This window comes from Melanotaenia boesemani, chromosome 10 (assembly GCF_017639745.1).
Source record: "Melanotaenia boesemani isolate fMelBoe1 chromosome 10, fMelBoe1.pri, whole genome shotgun sequence".
NCBI classification, from domain to species: Eukaryota; Metazoa; Chordata; class Actinopteri; order Atheriniformes; family Melanotaeniidae; genus Melanotaenia; species Melanotaenia boesemani.
In genome coordinates this window covers 1,933,521-1,950,477 of record NC_055691.1, presented here as the reverse complement: position 1 = coordinate 1,950,477, position 16,957 = coordinate 1,933,521, and the positions used below count along the sequence as shown (strand labels likewise).

Here is a 16,957-nt window from a genome sequence, read left to right as displayed (position 1 = left end):
TCTTCTGCTCATTTTGGACAGATTTTGGTGAAAAACACTAGGTTTGAACACCAAATTAACAATAACAACCAGACTACAGAAATTTATTGCTGTTCCATTGTTTACTTGCAGTAAATGAGCGGTTTTCAATCCTGGCCAATCAGTGAGCTGGATTTTCTTCTTCTGTTTTCTTGGCCATTGGTTTTCCCAGGCAATATCCCCCCCTAGTGAGCAGTTCTTGTAGCTGCGTGACATTGTTCAGGTGGTTTGGTCTGCCTGAGTAAAGTGCGGGGTGAAAGCAAACCAAACCAAAAGAAGGTGAGAAAATTTTTCACAATTTCCCGCCCAATCGAACCGAGTCCCCTCCTCATGTGGATGTGCCTTAAAAGAGGTCAAAGTGAACAAAGATGTGCTTGGAGAGAAGCTTTGTGTTAAAATAATGACGAGCATCCGCAGCTGTTGTCATATTGTCACCTTTGTTTCTTTGCTATTATTACTTGTCAGATCATCTTCGCTCTACCTGGCTCGAGTTAACTGTCAACTAATCAGCATTTTCTTATCCCAGAGCACTGTTTCAGGAGCCTCAGCACAGAGTGGAGCATTGGTAGACTTCGCTCCCACAACCTGGCCGCTTAAACAAACCCTGAACATGAACATCTGAGTTCTGTGTAAACCAGTTTCCTGTCTGTTGGCCATGCACGTTTCTGACCTTAGAGTTGAGTGCACATTGCAGCGGTGACTCTTTGTTCTTGTTGAGGATGTGGGTGCTCGCTCCGTTTTCCAGCAGCACCTGGATGATCCCCTCGTAACCCCAGCGGGCCGCCATGTGCAGTGCGGTGTCACCTTTATCATTCTGCAGGTCCAGGCGGCACGTTTGCACATCGTAGTACACCAAGGCCTTCACACACTGACGAAACACACAGAGGCAACTTTTACACCAGGAAAAATCAGGAAAAATACAAATGAAAATTTTGAATAATTTAAAATTTCTATCCAAGAAATATCAGAATTTATCAGGTTCAAAATTTAAAAGAAGTTAAACCCAAACGTAAAAAAAAAAAACAAACAACCCATTTACAAAGCATAAAGACTCATTTAAACACAATCTGAAGGTCACATTTTCAGAACTGATCATCAAACGTTTGTTTGTTGCAGCAATGATAATGGTTGACATACGTCCTCATGTCCATACATGCAGGCGAAGTGCAGAGGCGTGTTGCCATTGTTGTCCTGAGCATCGGTGTTGGCCTTGTAATGCAGCAGCAGCAGCTGCACGACACAAAGAAAGAAAGACATTCAATCAGGTTTGTCTTTGTATGAAACATATAACTGCTGACATTTTACTAAATGACTCCAAAACATGTTCCTAGTTTGTATTCTTATTTTATCAGTTGTTAACTTGAGCTTTAACGTGCAGCAGGAGACAGAAGCTAAACATAGAAATAACTGATCTGACTGATCAAACTGTGCTTAGCAAAGCAAACTCCAGGAGGCGTCTGCGGCACAAAAAGGAAATACGGCCACTTCAACTTTCAGGTTTCTGAATGCGTGTGCACACAAGTCCGTTTATAAATCAGAATCATCTGTAAAGCGGGTGCATGTGAGGGGACGCCTTCCCACGCCCACATGGTGGCTATAAATGGTCAGGTGAATGTCTATAAGAGATATTCATTCCATGACGGCTCGGGAGGGAAAAACTTACAAGTAGAAGTGGAATTTTTCGGGGTGTGAGACAGAGATCCTGATGGACCACGTTGGAAAACGTAAAAATGTTTAATTGGTGGGCACGGCGTGGACGTTACTGGTGTCAGAGGACACGCCAGAGGCGGAGCTTAAAGATCCTCAACTTTAGTAATAAATTTTTTCTCTTCTTTGAAACTTTTTTTAATTAATTTTTTAAAACATGTTTAAGCGTTACAAAAAGAACATGGACAGATTGGCCAGGAAGTATTAGAAATAGTACATACTTGAGTACTGACAGGTAGATCATAAAATACAAGATCAACTTGGGAGAGTATTACAGTTGTGACAACACTATCTGTTGTCACATGGGTTTTACATATCCATGGCAGCTACGAGTCGATAGCACAAGGCCCAGACAATCAGGTAACGCATAAACACAAACAACACAGTTTTCTTGTAAAAGGGTGGAGAGGAAAAACAGACAAATAACAAAAACAAACAACAGCAGAGAGAGGGGGGGGGGGATCTGGGTTCAAGTACCGTCCATTTTCCAGTACTTTTCACATTTGTTTAGTCTGTCTCAAGAACAAAGCCACTCATTCCATTAAGCGGATTACTTTACCTATTTCTATCCTGTCAGACTGATGGAGGCTCTTTATTCAGCCGTTCCTCATTATTGCTTTCTCGCTTCCTACAAGCAATATTTGCAACAACGACAGTACGTCTTGTTTCCTCTGACCTAAAGCACACACAAGATCCAGACTAGTTATTAATCTGATCTCCTTTACAATTTCCAAGTTGGGGCTGTTACGACCCGACTCAGGGGTATGGAAGGGCGTAACAAAAAACACGGTGAGGACAGGTGGTAAGTTATAATGAAAGCACATTTATTTACAAATCACGTGAAAAGTGATGGACAACCTGTAAAACAAAATAAAGATGAGCTGGGGTTAGCGGACCTGCAGAAAGAAACAAAACAAAACCTATACCAAACACTCACCGAGTGCACACAAAGACACGACCGCAACTCGGTGAGGAAACTATAACCAAACAAAACAGCAGGCCCATAAACTAAAGTGACCGTCGTCACAACACAATAAAACACTAACCTAGCCCAGCACTAAAACAATCACCACAAAGTAAACTTAACACAACTAAACACTTAAAGCACCCATTGTGGAAAAGGAGGTGGTCGCGACACACACACACCCGGTGCACAACATGAGGGGGAGAGCGGCCGGAGCCATTCTGGCTTCTCCCCCTCCAGACCTGCCTCGGCTGCAGCCTTTTCAGCCTGAGCGTCCTCATGAGCTGCAGCCTGACTGGTCCAGAGGAATGTCAGTCACACAGGGAAGGGGACAAAGACGCTGGCCTTAACCACTCCGGGCAGCGCTCTGCAGCCCCTAATCAACACACAAACAGCCACAGCTGTCTATGACGAACAGGGCCGTAACACACCCCCCCCTAAAGTGTCAAAATCCTCTCAAGGATTTTGGCACAAAATAAAGTCAAAGAACACAAACAAAGAAAACACACAAACGAACACAAGTGGTAGCTGCTCTACACCCAGCCTGTGCCCCAAAACGTTCCCCACGGAGAACACGGACGTACGCCAAACCTTCTGGGACTACTCTACCGTCCCTGGCTAGGGACAACAATCTGGCAGGACCCATCCCGCTACTTACGCTCAAATAGTCCGTCTACCAAAAGGCTACCAATCCGCACAGCTGGCACACAAAACACAACACTACCACACCACAAATGAGGGGAGACAAGACACCCAGACTTGCCTCTTCCTCCAAAGGTGAGGGAAAAACAGGACTGCAGGCCAATCACACTAAAGTTTTCAACAATCGCTCACTTCGATTCCGAAGCTCACACACAACCTGACCAAATCAGTCCCTTACTCCAAACAACGAGCGAACCCTCCCGACAACACAACCGAAAGGGGCCGATGGCGAGTTCACCCCCGCCATGCTTCAAATAACAGGCTCACAAATAACCACGGAGCAGCAAAAGCATAAATAAAGGAGAGCGCCTGAACACGCGCAGCCTTCACAAGTCCGCACCGTCTACACCCCCACCAGGGTGTCAGAACCAGTGGCGGTGTCTCAGGGGAGGACTACAGGCACTCAACCTGCGTCACTCTCTCAACCTTTGAGAGGTACGTCCTCTGCCTCACGAAGGGTCGCCCCTAGGCCAGAGCGCCCTACACAGCTGCGGCTTAAAGTTCAGGTCACCATCACCTTTACACACACACATGCTCCTACTGGAGTCGTGGCCACAGCAGCTCCGAATGCCCGTCACCAGCATGGAGTGACTCACCCATCGACACCTTGCTCCACCGGAAGCTGCCAACCGGAAGCCCCTTCAAAATAGGCCCCTTCTTCATCCTTCAAGATGACATTAGAAGAAAATCTCCCGGACGAGCCCCCACTTCTTACGACCCGACTCAGGGGTATGGAAGGGCGTAACAAAAAACACGGTGTGGACAGGTGGTAAGTTATAATGAAAGCACGTTTATTTACAAATCCCGTGAAAAGTGATGGACGACCTGTAAAACAAAATAAAGATGAGCTGGGGTTAGCGGACCTGCAGAAAGAAACAAAACAAAACCTATACCAAACACTCACCGAGTGCACACAAAGACACGACCGCAACTCGGTGAGGAAACTAAAACCAAACAAAAGCAGCAGGCCCATAAACTAAAGTGACCGTCGTCACAACACAATAAAACACTAACCTAGCCCAGCACTAAAACAACCACAAAGTAAACTTAACACAACTAAACATTTAAAGCACCCATTGTGGAAAAGGAGGTGGTCGCGACACACACACACCCGGTGCACAACATGAGGGGGAGAGCGGCCGGAGCCATTCTGGCTTCTTCCCCGCCAGACCTGCCTCGGCTGCAGCCTTTTCAGCCTGAGCTTCCTCATGAGCTGCAGCCTGACTGGTCCAGAGGGGTGCCAGTCACACAGGGAAGGGGACAAAGACGCTGGCCTTAACCACACCGGGCAGCGCTCTGCAGCCCCTAATCAACACACAAACGGCCACAGCTGTCTATGACAAGCAGGGCCGTAACAGGGGCACTCCTAAAAAACATGGAAATGACCAGCTGATGAACCCCCACACAGCCTCCAACAGTGCCCATAGTCAGACTTTTTATGTTGGAGCTGTTTCATTTTGGGCTTTATGAAGTATGTGGGTAGATATGTTCTACATGTATTTAACCAAGCATCCTCTATAAGTGTCATATTGGTGTCCTTTTTTTACATCTGAGTTCATTGTATAACGTTAAAAGTCAGTTTTCTAACTGTAAAAATTAGATCTTGGGTCCAAGGGGATAATTGTATTTAAATATTTTTAAGGAGAGTTTTCAGCCATTATAGATTGAAGTTGTATGTTTATTTGATTTTGTTCTAGTTCCTTCCATTTTGCCTCGTACTTGGAGTAACAGGCAGATCAGGGAGTGCATCTGGGCTGTAGCAATCCTCCAAACTGGGCAAAGACATCCCACCATTATCTCTAGAAAGCTGCAAAGTCTTAAGTCCCTGTTCTTTTTAAGCCAGATAAAAGTGGAGATCTTTCTGTTCCCTACACTGAATTGTTTAGGGGTATTACAACGGGCAGTGACTGAAACAAGAAGAGCAGTCTGGGTAATATATTCATCTTAATAATTCCAGTTCGGTCATAGGCAGTAAAGGTCAGTTATGATATCATCCGTTATGGGATGTACCTGTAAATTGTTATTAGGTATTGTACTCCTAAATAATTAATATGTTCGTATTCCACTTAAATTTGCCACTTCAGGAAATGTCCTGGATCATAATTAAGTGTAAGAGTTTGAGTTTTATGTAAATTTAATTTGTTTGCCGGAGTATAACCCACATTTTTTTAAGCAAAGATAACAACTTCGGCAGGCTTTTATTGGGTTAGTAAGAGTCATTAGGACGTCGTCTGCAAACAGGCAAATCTTTTATTCTGTATTTTAATCCATACCCCTGTGATATCTTTGTGTTCCCGGACTGCCTGAGCCAACTGGTTTCTATAAACAGAGCAGAGTGTGGGACTAAGTGGACATCCTTGTTCCTCGCAGTGGTGCTGAAATGAGCAGTTTTCTGTGCATTAACACGGGTCGCTGCTTGACAACATGCCAAACCGACAGAACACCGGTGTTGCTCCTAACTGTTGTTAACACATTTTCTTCCTGTAAGATTACATGGAAAACTATGAACGCAATATGAAAAATATGTTTATCATTTTATTATCAAACCAAACAACCCGAATCCTAATTGAATCAAATTGTGAGGTACCTAAGATTGCTCACCCTTATCTGAGAGGCTGGACCTAACCTGACACTCACCCACTGTTCCAGCCAAGAGAACCGATCTACAGAGTCCAAAAAGACATCGTCACCAGAGTATGCAGCTAAAACATCTCATTAAAAACCCTGAACAGAGCATGAATCTGAGGTGTGGTGTGTTTTAAACCCAGACTGTGTGTGCACCGAAGGAGGACATCAGATCAGTTTAAGCTAGAAAGGAAGCTTAGAGACAGGCCTGAAGTTGGAAAATACAGAAGGGTTTAAACCTGATATCTTCAACAGGGACTGCACCACAGCATGTTTAGTGTTTTAGCAACATACTACTGGGTGGAACTGATGTAAATTACAGTGAGAACGGAGGGACTCAAAGACCTGAACACGTCCTTAACCCATTAAAGTCACAAAGAAAAAGCAATAGAAAATGTTTATTTGCATTTTCCTTTTAGTTTGAACAAGAAGAATCAATGTTTTTTTTTTTAAATTAATGGTTGAGATGACAAACTACGATGGTAACAGTTAATGAAATGCAGGCGCATTTCCAGAAAAGATCATTTATTCATCCCCGCCAGTGTTTGCCATAATCAAGCACTCTCACTACCATACAAAACCACAACATGACACCATGACAACAGTAAATACAATAAGTTAAAAACTACTACCAATAGTACTGAATGGCACATTAACACGATGTCTTATAGCGGCCGGGATAAATGACCTCCTGAGCCTCTCTGTGCTGCAGCATATGGAGAGGAGTCAGGTTAAGAAGATGAACAGGGAGTAAACCAGATAATTTTATACTGAAAACCAGCTGATTCAGTAACTAACTCATGATTCTTTAGTATCTTAACAGTTAAAATGATATTAAACTAGCAGAGCTTTCATTGCACATTTGACCTGATGCAGCTCAGCGATGAGTCAAAATAACACGACAACCTTCATTCCTGTTTCAAACACTCAGCTGTTACCACCACAGCAAAGTAAAACATCACGTTTACCAACCAGTAACATGGAGGAAGTGAAACAAGGTGTGTGTTGGTGTGTGCTTACAGAGACTCCCTGGAAACCTCGCTGACAGGCCAGGTGCAGCGGGGTGAGGGCGTGGTAGTCCGTGGCATTAACTTGAGCTCCTTTACGCACCAGCACGTCAATGAGCTGGGCCTGTCCTGAAACAGTGAACACACAGAGGCTCGGTTGGTCATTTCCACCTGTTATGACTTTTGTTGGCCAGTTGCAGCTTACCATAGAGGGCAGCAACGTGCAGCGGAGTGTAACCTCTGTCATCTCTGGAGAACGGTGTGACGATGGACAAGTCATTCAGTCGCCTGAAACACAAAAACAACAAGAAGGACATGTTTAAAAGACTCATTCTTGTTTTCCCCAAAATGTTTTATGAAGTTTTTTGTTATAGAAAACAAACATTCATAAAGCAATCTCTAAACTTACACCCTGAACCTCACCGGACAGCATCAATTCTTAGTACATATACTGTATCAGTCATAACAAAGTTATCTCTATACAGATAAGTCCATTATAAATTGTAAACATGGTGTCCAGATATTGTAAAAGTCTTCAATCTTTCCTTTCGCCAGGTACATCAATGTTTCCAGAGTAAGATTATAAGTCATTTCTTGGATCCATTGATTAGTGGTGGTATGTCTTTCCACCTTCGGCCTGCAGCAGGCAGAAATTTAACAGCTTTCTTTTACTTCCGTGTTGTTGGATCTGTTCAGGGAAAATGTGAAAAAAGCCTAATTTTGCATCCACTGGAACAACATAATTGTTTAATCTTGAAATTAATTCTCGTTCCAAAAAGTCTGGAGTTTCTCACAGTGAAACAGAGTTCCCTTCTCTTTATTAGAATAACACAAACATCAGGAATGCTAGAATTAAAGTAGTGTAATTTTACTGAAGTAATATATGTTCTAAATAGCCGTTTATACTGTAATAGTTTGAATCTTGTAATAATGGTTTTGGTTTGACCTGCAGGACCGGCCTTTCCCCATCTCCTATGCAGTCTAATAAAGGGAGTTGTAGAAGCTGCCAGCAGCACATGATACAATTTTGAAAGAAGACCTTTATTATGAAGATGGTTCATTGTAATATTTTCAAAGGTGGCCACTGAAGCATGGAAGTCCTGTGTGGCGGCACCGCGGTGGGCAGAGTTTCACAGTGAGCATTTTAAGCACACCGCGGTCATAAGGAAGGTATAGAAAGAAAGACATAATCTTGGGTGTTTATTGTTCCATAAGAATCTTTTTTCATATGTTTCTGTAACGCAGAAAAAGTGTCTGGAAGAGGAAGTTCAATAGACTGAAAAAAATTTAAAAACAAGATGGACATTTAATTTAAAGAGTAATTCGTTCCCGATCACTGAAATGGGCAGTGAATTCAATTTTTCTGGGGAATCTGACACAATTGTAACGAGGGGTCATAGTCGGTGGGACACTGACTAATCCCTGGTGTACTTTAATTCCTAAATATGTGAAACCCTTCACTGGTGAATTTTGGGGTTCGGGATAAAGAACTTATAGAACAGTTACAGGGCACTTTTTTCTAGTCACACCTATAAACAGAGAACGCCCCAAATTTATAAGACTTTGCAGGGACTTATTTAAGTTTGTTAAAAATAGGTTGATCGTTGGAGCTTGAGTTTGTCGACCCATATGAAGTCATTTAATCCAATTAATATATTTTTCTCAAAAACTAAATCTATTCAATCCTATCAAAAGCCTTTTTGGCATCTAATGATAGAAGCGCACAGTCACTTCCATCTTGTTTGATAAATAGTATAAATAACCTACGAGTATTGTGGTACATGTCTACCCAGCACAAATCCATCCTGGTCATTAGTAATTAAAGAGGATTTACATAATATTAAAGATATGGAGCGATATGAACCCATTTCCAAGGGAAATTTACCAGGTTTTAACAGAACTGAAATAGCTGCTGATCTCAACAAGGGTGGGAGACCCATTTTGATTTCCTATGTTGGGAGTTGAAGTTTATTCAAAAGAGAAAAAAAGCTTTGTTTTCCTGTATTATCTGGATAGTCTGTGGTGTTGACCGTGTTAGTTTCGTGTGGACGTTTTAAATGGCAGCCATCCGAATTTCTGATTTTTAGGATGGAATAGTCTTCTTTCGATCGCTCTTAAGTTCCAAGAAGTGATTTAACAGTTATTAAGCTCGTCTTTTAAAGTGTTCCTGTAGAAATCTCTGCGAGCCAAGTTCATGCATCCTGTCACCAAGCTGCTATGACAAGAAGTCTAAACTAGTCATTTAAAAGACTAGTTACAGAATAAATCGACTGACAAGTCTGTTTTTGGGCAGTAGTTTCTATTGGTTTAAAATGATTGAAAAAAGTTCTCCATGTCATGCCCAACGTTAATTTAAAACTTTATATGTTGCCTGTCTAAAACTTTGGTAAAACTTCAGTTTTGTCCTGGTTAAGCTGTAGGAAATTCTCTGCCATCTATGACTTTATATCTAAAATGCAGTTTAAAAGGACGTTAACTGGATCCAGGTCATCAGGAGACACAGCGTTGTAGAGCTGTGTATCATCAGCATAGCTGTGGAAATCAATGCCGTGCCACCGGATGACATTCCCAAGATGCTCTGTGAGATAGGAGTAAAACCAGATAAGAAGAGTCCCCGAGAGGCCCACCAGACTGTGTAATATTATCTGGTGATCTACTGTATCAAATATGGCTAATATCCAGCAGCACTGGGACAGAGGCTTTTTGTGAGAGTTCACGCTCAAAGAAACCATAAAATCTTTTTAAAAGCTATGTAGGAATGGGATCTAAAAGGCAGGTTGTTGGGAGAAAACTCAACCGAGCATCTTTGCATCAGACATGTTAAAAATCAACATTTTGTTGAGATAAAGGCTGAAGCTAAAAGCACTGATCTTTCTTCTGAAGTGGTCTGCAAAGTCCTCACACCCAGTGTTAGATGATGGAATGAAGACTTGTGAAATAGTTCACTATGTGAACTAATGACAATCAAGCCAAGACTTGAGAAAAGGCTTGGTCACCATTGATCTGTGTGTTATTTCTACAAAGTTCCGTTAGTAAAACATTCTGTTTAGTTGTTTTGGTAGGCCTTTATGGTGATATGTCTATTGTTGCATTTATTTTAGATCATTTTAGCCTCATAATCTGACAACTGAGGGCTTCTACATGCATTTGTACATAAAAAAACAACAACAGGCAAGCCAAAAATAGCACAGAATGGCTTGGAGCTTTAATGGTTAAAGAGCCGTACGAGACAAAAATGTAAGTTTCACATTTTAATAGTATTACCCAGGAAAAGGAAGGACAGGGCCTTAAGTGTATTCTGTGTGGTTAGTAAGTGGGAAGTGAAAAAGACAACTGCTTTTTGTTCCTGAATTGCAGCTCTGATGCAAAAGAAAAATGAAAAACAGGAAAAGGTACAAGTCAGAACGGCGTCTTCCGCATTTCTTCTATGCTGTATGACGATATTCTGTTTGTGTGCTGTCTGACAAAGTCTATTTGTTAAATGACGTGATGCTAACATGATGATTTTATCCACATTAACTCACAATCATATGTCAGTAATTCTGCCCCCGGTTTTATTCTCTGTGTGTTGTGACAAAGCCTTTGATGATGAAGAGTGTGATTGTTAATGTGGATGCTGACCCAGATAGCTGGATGTCACAGAGGACACAGGAACACAGGGGGGTGACACATCCTGACGTCCTCATCGCCTTCGCTTTCACTCAACAGACGTTTCACCTCAGCTCATTTCCATTAGCTATGTGCTAAAACACACACATAAAAATGAGATAATTAATTCTAGAAATTCAGGAAATGTTCTGAACACCATGACGTTGTTTCAGAGAGCAGCACTGGTGGTAAAATCACTGCTGTGTCTGAAAAGAACAAACATCATAAACATGATTATAAAAAAAATTACTACCTAATTTAAAAATATCAAAGAACAAATCAAAGATGAGCAAAAGCTGAAATGATGCAACACAAATCTGCCAGGGTCGGGTCGCAGCAGCAGCTGCCTAAGCAGGGAAGTCCAAACTTCCCTCTTCCCAGCCACATTCGCCAGCTCGTTCAGGAGGGGGATCCTGAGGCGTTCCCAGGCCAGCCAAGAGATGTAGTCCCTCCAGCATGTCCCGGGTCTTCCCCAGGGTCTCCGCCCGGTGGGATGCGCCCAGAACACCTCACCAGGGAGGCATCTTAACCAGATGCCCGAGCCACCTCATCTGGCTCCTCTTGATGTGGAGGAGCAGCGGCTCTACTCTGAGCCCCTCCCGGATCACCGAGCTTCTCACCCTATCTCTAAGGGAGAGCCCGGCCACCCTGCGGAGAAAACTTATTTCGGCCGTTTGTATTCGCGATCTCGTTCTTTCGGCCACTACCCACAGCTCATGACCATAGGTGAGGGTAGGAACATAGATCGACGGTAAATCGAGAGCTTTGACTTGTGGCTCAGCTCCTTTTTCACCACGACAGACCGATGCAGAGTCCGCATCACTGCAGACACCGCACCGATCCACCTGTCGATCTCCTGCTCCATCCTTCCCTCACTCGTGAACAAGACCCCGAGATACATGAACTCCTCCACTTGGGGCAGGACCCTATTGCAGACCCGGAGAAAGCACTCCACCCTTTCCAGCTAAGGACCATGGTCATCCCAGCTGCTTCACACTCAGCTGTGAATCGCTCCAGCGAAAACTGAAGATCATGGCCCGATGAAGCCAACAGAATCACATCATTCACAAAAACCAGAGATCCAATCCTGAGGCCACCGAACCAGATCCCCTCAACACCTCGGCTGCGCCTAGAAATTCTGTCAATAAAAGTTATGAACAGAATCGGTGACAAAGGGCAGCCTTGGCGGAGTCCAACTCGCACTGGAAACGATTCTGATTTACTGCCGGCAATGTGGACCAAGCTCTGACACCGGTCAGCTCCTACAAGCGGGTCCGGCACTCCATACTCCCGGAGTACCCCCCACAGGAGTCCCCAGGGAACACGGTCGAATGCCTTCTCCAAGTCCACAAAGATGTAGATTGGTTGGGAAAACCACACTGCTCCTCCTCAATCCGAGGTTCGACTATCCGACGGACCCTCCTCTTCAGCAATAGACCTTACCGGGGAGTGTGATCCCCCTGTAGTTGGAGCACACCCTCCGGTCCCCCTTTTTGAAGTCTGCCAGTCCAGGGGAACTGTCCCCGATGTCCACTAGATGCTGCTGAGGCGTGTCAGGAAAGACAGCCCTACAGCATCGAGAGCCTTGAGGAACTCTGGGTGAACATCATCCACCCTTAGAGCCCTGCCACCTAGGAGCTTTATAACAACCTCAGCAACCTCAGCCCCAGAGATAGGAGAGCCAGCACCAGCTACCCCAGACTCTGCTCCCACGTCAGAAGATGTGTTGATGGGATTGAGAAGGTCTTCAAAGTATTCCCACTGACCCACAATGCCCCGAGTGGAGGTCAGCAGTACGCCACCCCCACTGTGATGGATTGATGGAGCACTGCATTTCCCTCTCACCCGAGTCCCCAAGACATGCAGCCACAAGTCCGATGATACGACAACAAAGTTTTTCATCGAACTGCAGCCTAGAGTGTCCTGGTGCACATGTGGACACTCTTATGTCTGAACAAGGTGTTTGTTATGGACAATCCATGACGAGCACAGAAGTCCAGCAACAAGTCCCTCCAGGTCTGCCTGTCATTGCCCACATGAGCATTGAAGTCCCCCAGCAAGACACGAGGGAGTCCCCGGAAGGAGGGCTCTCCAAATCCCCCTCCAAGGACTCCAAAAAGGGTGTGTACTCTGAACTGCTGTTCGGTGCATAAGCACAAACAACAGTCAGGACCCGTCCCCTCACCTGAAGGCAGAGGGAGGCTACCCTCTCGTCAACGTAAAAGCGCCAAGTCGGGGGGCAATGAATATGCCCCCACCTGCTCGGCACTTCTCACTAGGACCAGGTGTTTGCCTCTGTGCCTCACCTCCAGGCCTGGCTCCACAGGGGAGCCCTGGTGCCCACATTAGGGCAAGGGAAACCTGAATCCATAGTTTTCAGTCATCATAGGGGTCTACTGAGCCACACTTTGTCTTGTCCCTCCCACAGAGATCTGTTGTCCATGGGTGACCATGGCCCTGACAACATAGCTCCTAGGACTGTCAGGACACGCAAACTCCACCACCACAGGTAGGTGGTGGTTAATTTAATTTAATTTAATTTAATTTAATTTAATTTAATTTAATTTAATTTAATTTAATTTAATTTGTGGGCTCATGTTAATTACACACATAAAAAATTTTATGAAAAATACTTTTGTTTGGTCCCTTTTAATGAAACAAAGCCAATAACATAATAACTTGTATTATCACATTATCAGCTGATTTTTTTCATGATAGCATAGCATAATAGCCTATTACAGTACTGGCCCAAAGTTTGATCACATTATTGGCAACGTATTAGACTTTTAGCCATTATTATTGATTATTATTTATTATTGGTTGCAAAACATAATGTGTGTTGATTTAGCTGCATACAGACAGATACGGATTAATTTGTGCTGCGGCATCAGGTTTCCATCAGAGGAGCTGGAAGATGAAGGTATGAACCCTGATTCGTGTCTGGTAATCGTGTTAAAGTGGCTGATGAATTTTGGGATGCAGCTCACCTCAAACAGAGAGTGGGTGGGTGTAGCAGCGTTCTGAGCCAGCAGACTCATCCTCTCCTTAAACAGAGCCTTGTCACTGAGCTCCCCTGAGACCTGAAGACAAAAACAGAAATGTCCTCTCAGTACTTCCTTCATTGTTTGAGACAACTACACATCACTGGTATTGCTGTGTGTCTCACAGAGGGCGAGTCCTGCAGCTTCCCCAGGTTGATGTACTCCACGGCTGCCTCGAAGGTGCTCAGACAGTAGCTGAGCTCATCTTTGCTGGAGTGGCTGAAGCAGAAGTTCCTGATGTAGCTCAGGTTGGCCATCCTGATACACACACAGGACAATTCAATCATCATTCACTTACGCAGCTAGAAAACATTTCATTAGCCGCTCTGACACAGAGGTCAGTAAATCAAGATTATCTTTACTCTCTGTAAATTTAACTTAATACATGAAAGCTTAATTAATAAGCTTTGATTGGATTAACGTCCACTGGCAGATTAACTGTACACGCAGTCATGTTTTAGAGAATAAGAATCAGGAGTTTTATATTTTATCCTGCCCAGTAACATCAGCAGGGCTTGTTCTGTTCACATTTAGGTTAAAGAGAAACTGAAAACAGTAAATCACACATCACCGAACTCAAAATGAGGATCTAATAACTCCGTACTACCGATGACAGCAGGTGAGACAAGATGAGAAGTCAGGTTAAATGAAACCCTGTGAAATAATAAAGACTCCTGACGATACAGGCTTTCCAGCACAGCGTCTGTAAGTTACACAGCTGAGTGAGAGAACACTGAACACAATTCTCAGCCTCGCACTACAACATCAAACATAACGACACCATCTCAGGCTGCGTAATGTGGTGGTGAATCAGAAATGTTGATATGAGCGTCTGGTTGAACCAGAGTCGCACACATGAAATAAACTGAACGCATGAAGTTGCTGCTAGATTCAAAAATATTTGAGAAACACACACACACACACATAAATGTATATATATATATATATACATATGTGTGTGTATATATATATATATATATATATATATATACATATGTGTGTGTATATATATATATATATATATATATATACACATATATATGTATATATATATATATAAATATGTATATATATATAAATCCTAGAGATGGTTGTGTGTGAAAATCAACAAAAATCTACCAACAACCATGCCACGTTTAAGTCACTTAAATCCTCTTTCTTCCTCATTCGTATGCTCGTCTTCATCATGTCAACATGACTAAATGCTGTTGTTGTTGTTGTTGTTGTTGTTGTTGTGTGATTGGCCAATCAGATATTTGTGTTAACAGCAGGTGAACAAGGTGACCTGATGATGGTGACTTCAGTATTGAACTCTTTGAAGTAACTACTGAGGTAGAAAGCTGTAAACAAACCTGAAATATATCTATATGTCTAATGTTGTCAGACCAGCCTTTTCAAACAGGAACACCACTCTTTTAAAACTGGAGAACTTTCTAGAAAACCTCAAATCTTTTAGTTTCAGGCTCTGAGGAAAGTGGAAATGCAAAATAAAAAATCCTTCAGAAGGGTAAAATTTCAGCTTTAAATGGCAGCTTTGTGTATATGATAAAAACTGATGTGATTACATAATAGAATAGAACTTTATTGTCACTGCAACAAAAGTGCAACGAAATTACAAATTACAAAGGCTTCATCATGGCTGGAGAAGCTGGATAAGGTTATCACCTGGATGGTTTTCCGGCATGCTGTGTTTCATTTCTCACAGTAAAAAGTCAATCATTCTCCTTGCTCACCAGTTGGGGATTTCCGTTTTCACCAGTAGGTAGAGGACAACAGAGAGGAGGTCGTCTGCGCACACAGCTTCTATACTGACTGCAGAAGAAGACAGAAGAAGGTCATGAAGTAACAGCTGTTCATTCAGCCGTCCTGCCTTCAGCTCAGGGTTTGGCTGACACTGCCACACACTCGTCCTCTGTCCAAACCAAATGACTAAATTGGCGTCCTGACAAACATGAGTTAGGAGTGGATAGTGGCAGTCTGCAGGGAGACAGTGCTGCTGCTGTGAGCCAAGTTTCTGCAAAGTAAACCGGACAAACACATTAGCAGCTGACAGTCGGTACTGTGGAGTCTGCTAATGTGTTTACAGAGTTCAGTCGGCCTGCTGGACGCTGACTGGCAGACTCACTATGAACTGACAAAATATCACTGACACCACCTCTTCCATATTTAATAAAAGTAGTTTACTTACACAAATAAGCAGAGAAAAAGAGAGACTTCATACAAATGTGATTTAAGTCTATTAGATCTTCAGAGCAGTTTTCATCCGTTTAGTTTGAAGCAGTTTCCAGAAATGTGTGAAAGCAGATCTGGAAGTTACACCAGGGAAAGGTCAGTTTTCCAAAACTTTCTGAGAATATACACAAGATTTAAACTGAAATATATTTTTATCAAAGCATTGTGCAAAGGAGAAAAATCCGGCCTGTTGGGAAGTGAAAATTAATCTGCCTCGCCCTTCAACTGCTGCCCTGAACCTAAAACAAAGTCTTAACACTTAAAACTCCAAGCTTTGCTTTTTTTGTATATATAAAATACATGTAGTCACCTTCCAGACATTATTTTTTCAGGACAGCCTCAGTTGTCAGATTGTAAGACTGAAATGATGTAAAATGAACGTATCAATAGATATAGAGACATCATTATTATTATTAGACTAGATTTATTTTCATTATTAGGTTATAAAGGCCAAGCAAAACAAGAAAACAGAATTTAAAACTAACAGAACTTTGTGGAAATAACACACAGATCAACAGTGACCAAACCTTTTCTCTGAGTAAAGACTACATTCTGTGGCTAGACTGTAAACCTCCTGGATAGGATGTAAATGCCTGGAAAACTTCTGTAGATCACCTAAAGGGCAAACTATCCATCACAATTTACCCCACAGAGTTACACACTACCATTACTGGGCAGTTGCTGACAGTATGAGTGATAGCACGCAGGGGCACAGGAGATTTTTAAGGGTTTAGAGTTTTAAGGGTTAATCCTCAAAAAGGTTAAACCACACATGTACACAGCCAGCATGTGGAGTATTTACCAGTCCGTCGAGTTGTCTGGGTAGCAGTCAGGACAACTCTGCGAAGACAGAGCAGTTTGAGGAGGGGGGACGTTTGCTGGTTCAGCTGACTCAGCTCTCGCTTCGCCCGAGACAAGTTTATACTACAGAAACACACGAACACGAGCAGACAACAGAAACACGAGTCAGCAGAGCAGTTTCAAACGAGCATGAATACATAAAGTTAGCTTAT

The 16,957-nt window shown here is 43.0% G+C and overlaps 1 protein-coding gene across 1 annotated transcript in view; it reads right to left on the bottom strand.

The window, feature by feature from the left end:
- The window catches only part of ankrd27 (ankyrin repeat domain 27 (VPS9 domain)), a 48,175-nt gene that overhangs the window by 13,173 nt on the left and 18,045 nt on the right, over positions 1 to 16,957 (bottom strand). Inside the window, 11 exon segments of the mRNA XM_041997208.1 lie at positions 689 to 886; positions 1,156 to 1,248; positions 7,037 to 7,152; positions 7,229 to 7,311; positions 10,645 to 10,685; positions 10,687 to 10,745; positions 10,748 to 10,766; positions 13,659 to 13,751; positions 13,838 to 13,970; positions 15,446 to 15,524; positions 16,747 to 16,868. Of these exon segments, the coding sequence (XP_041853142.1) occupies positions 689 to 886; positions 1,156 to 1,248; positions 7,037 to 7,152; positions 7,229 to 7,311; positions 10,645 to 10,685; positions 10,687 to 10,745; positions 10,748 to 10,766; positions 13,659 to 13,751; positions 13,838 to 13,970; positions 15,446 to 15,524; positions 16,747 to 16,868 (1,036 nt within the window).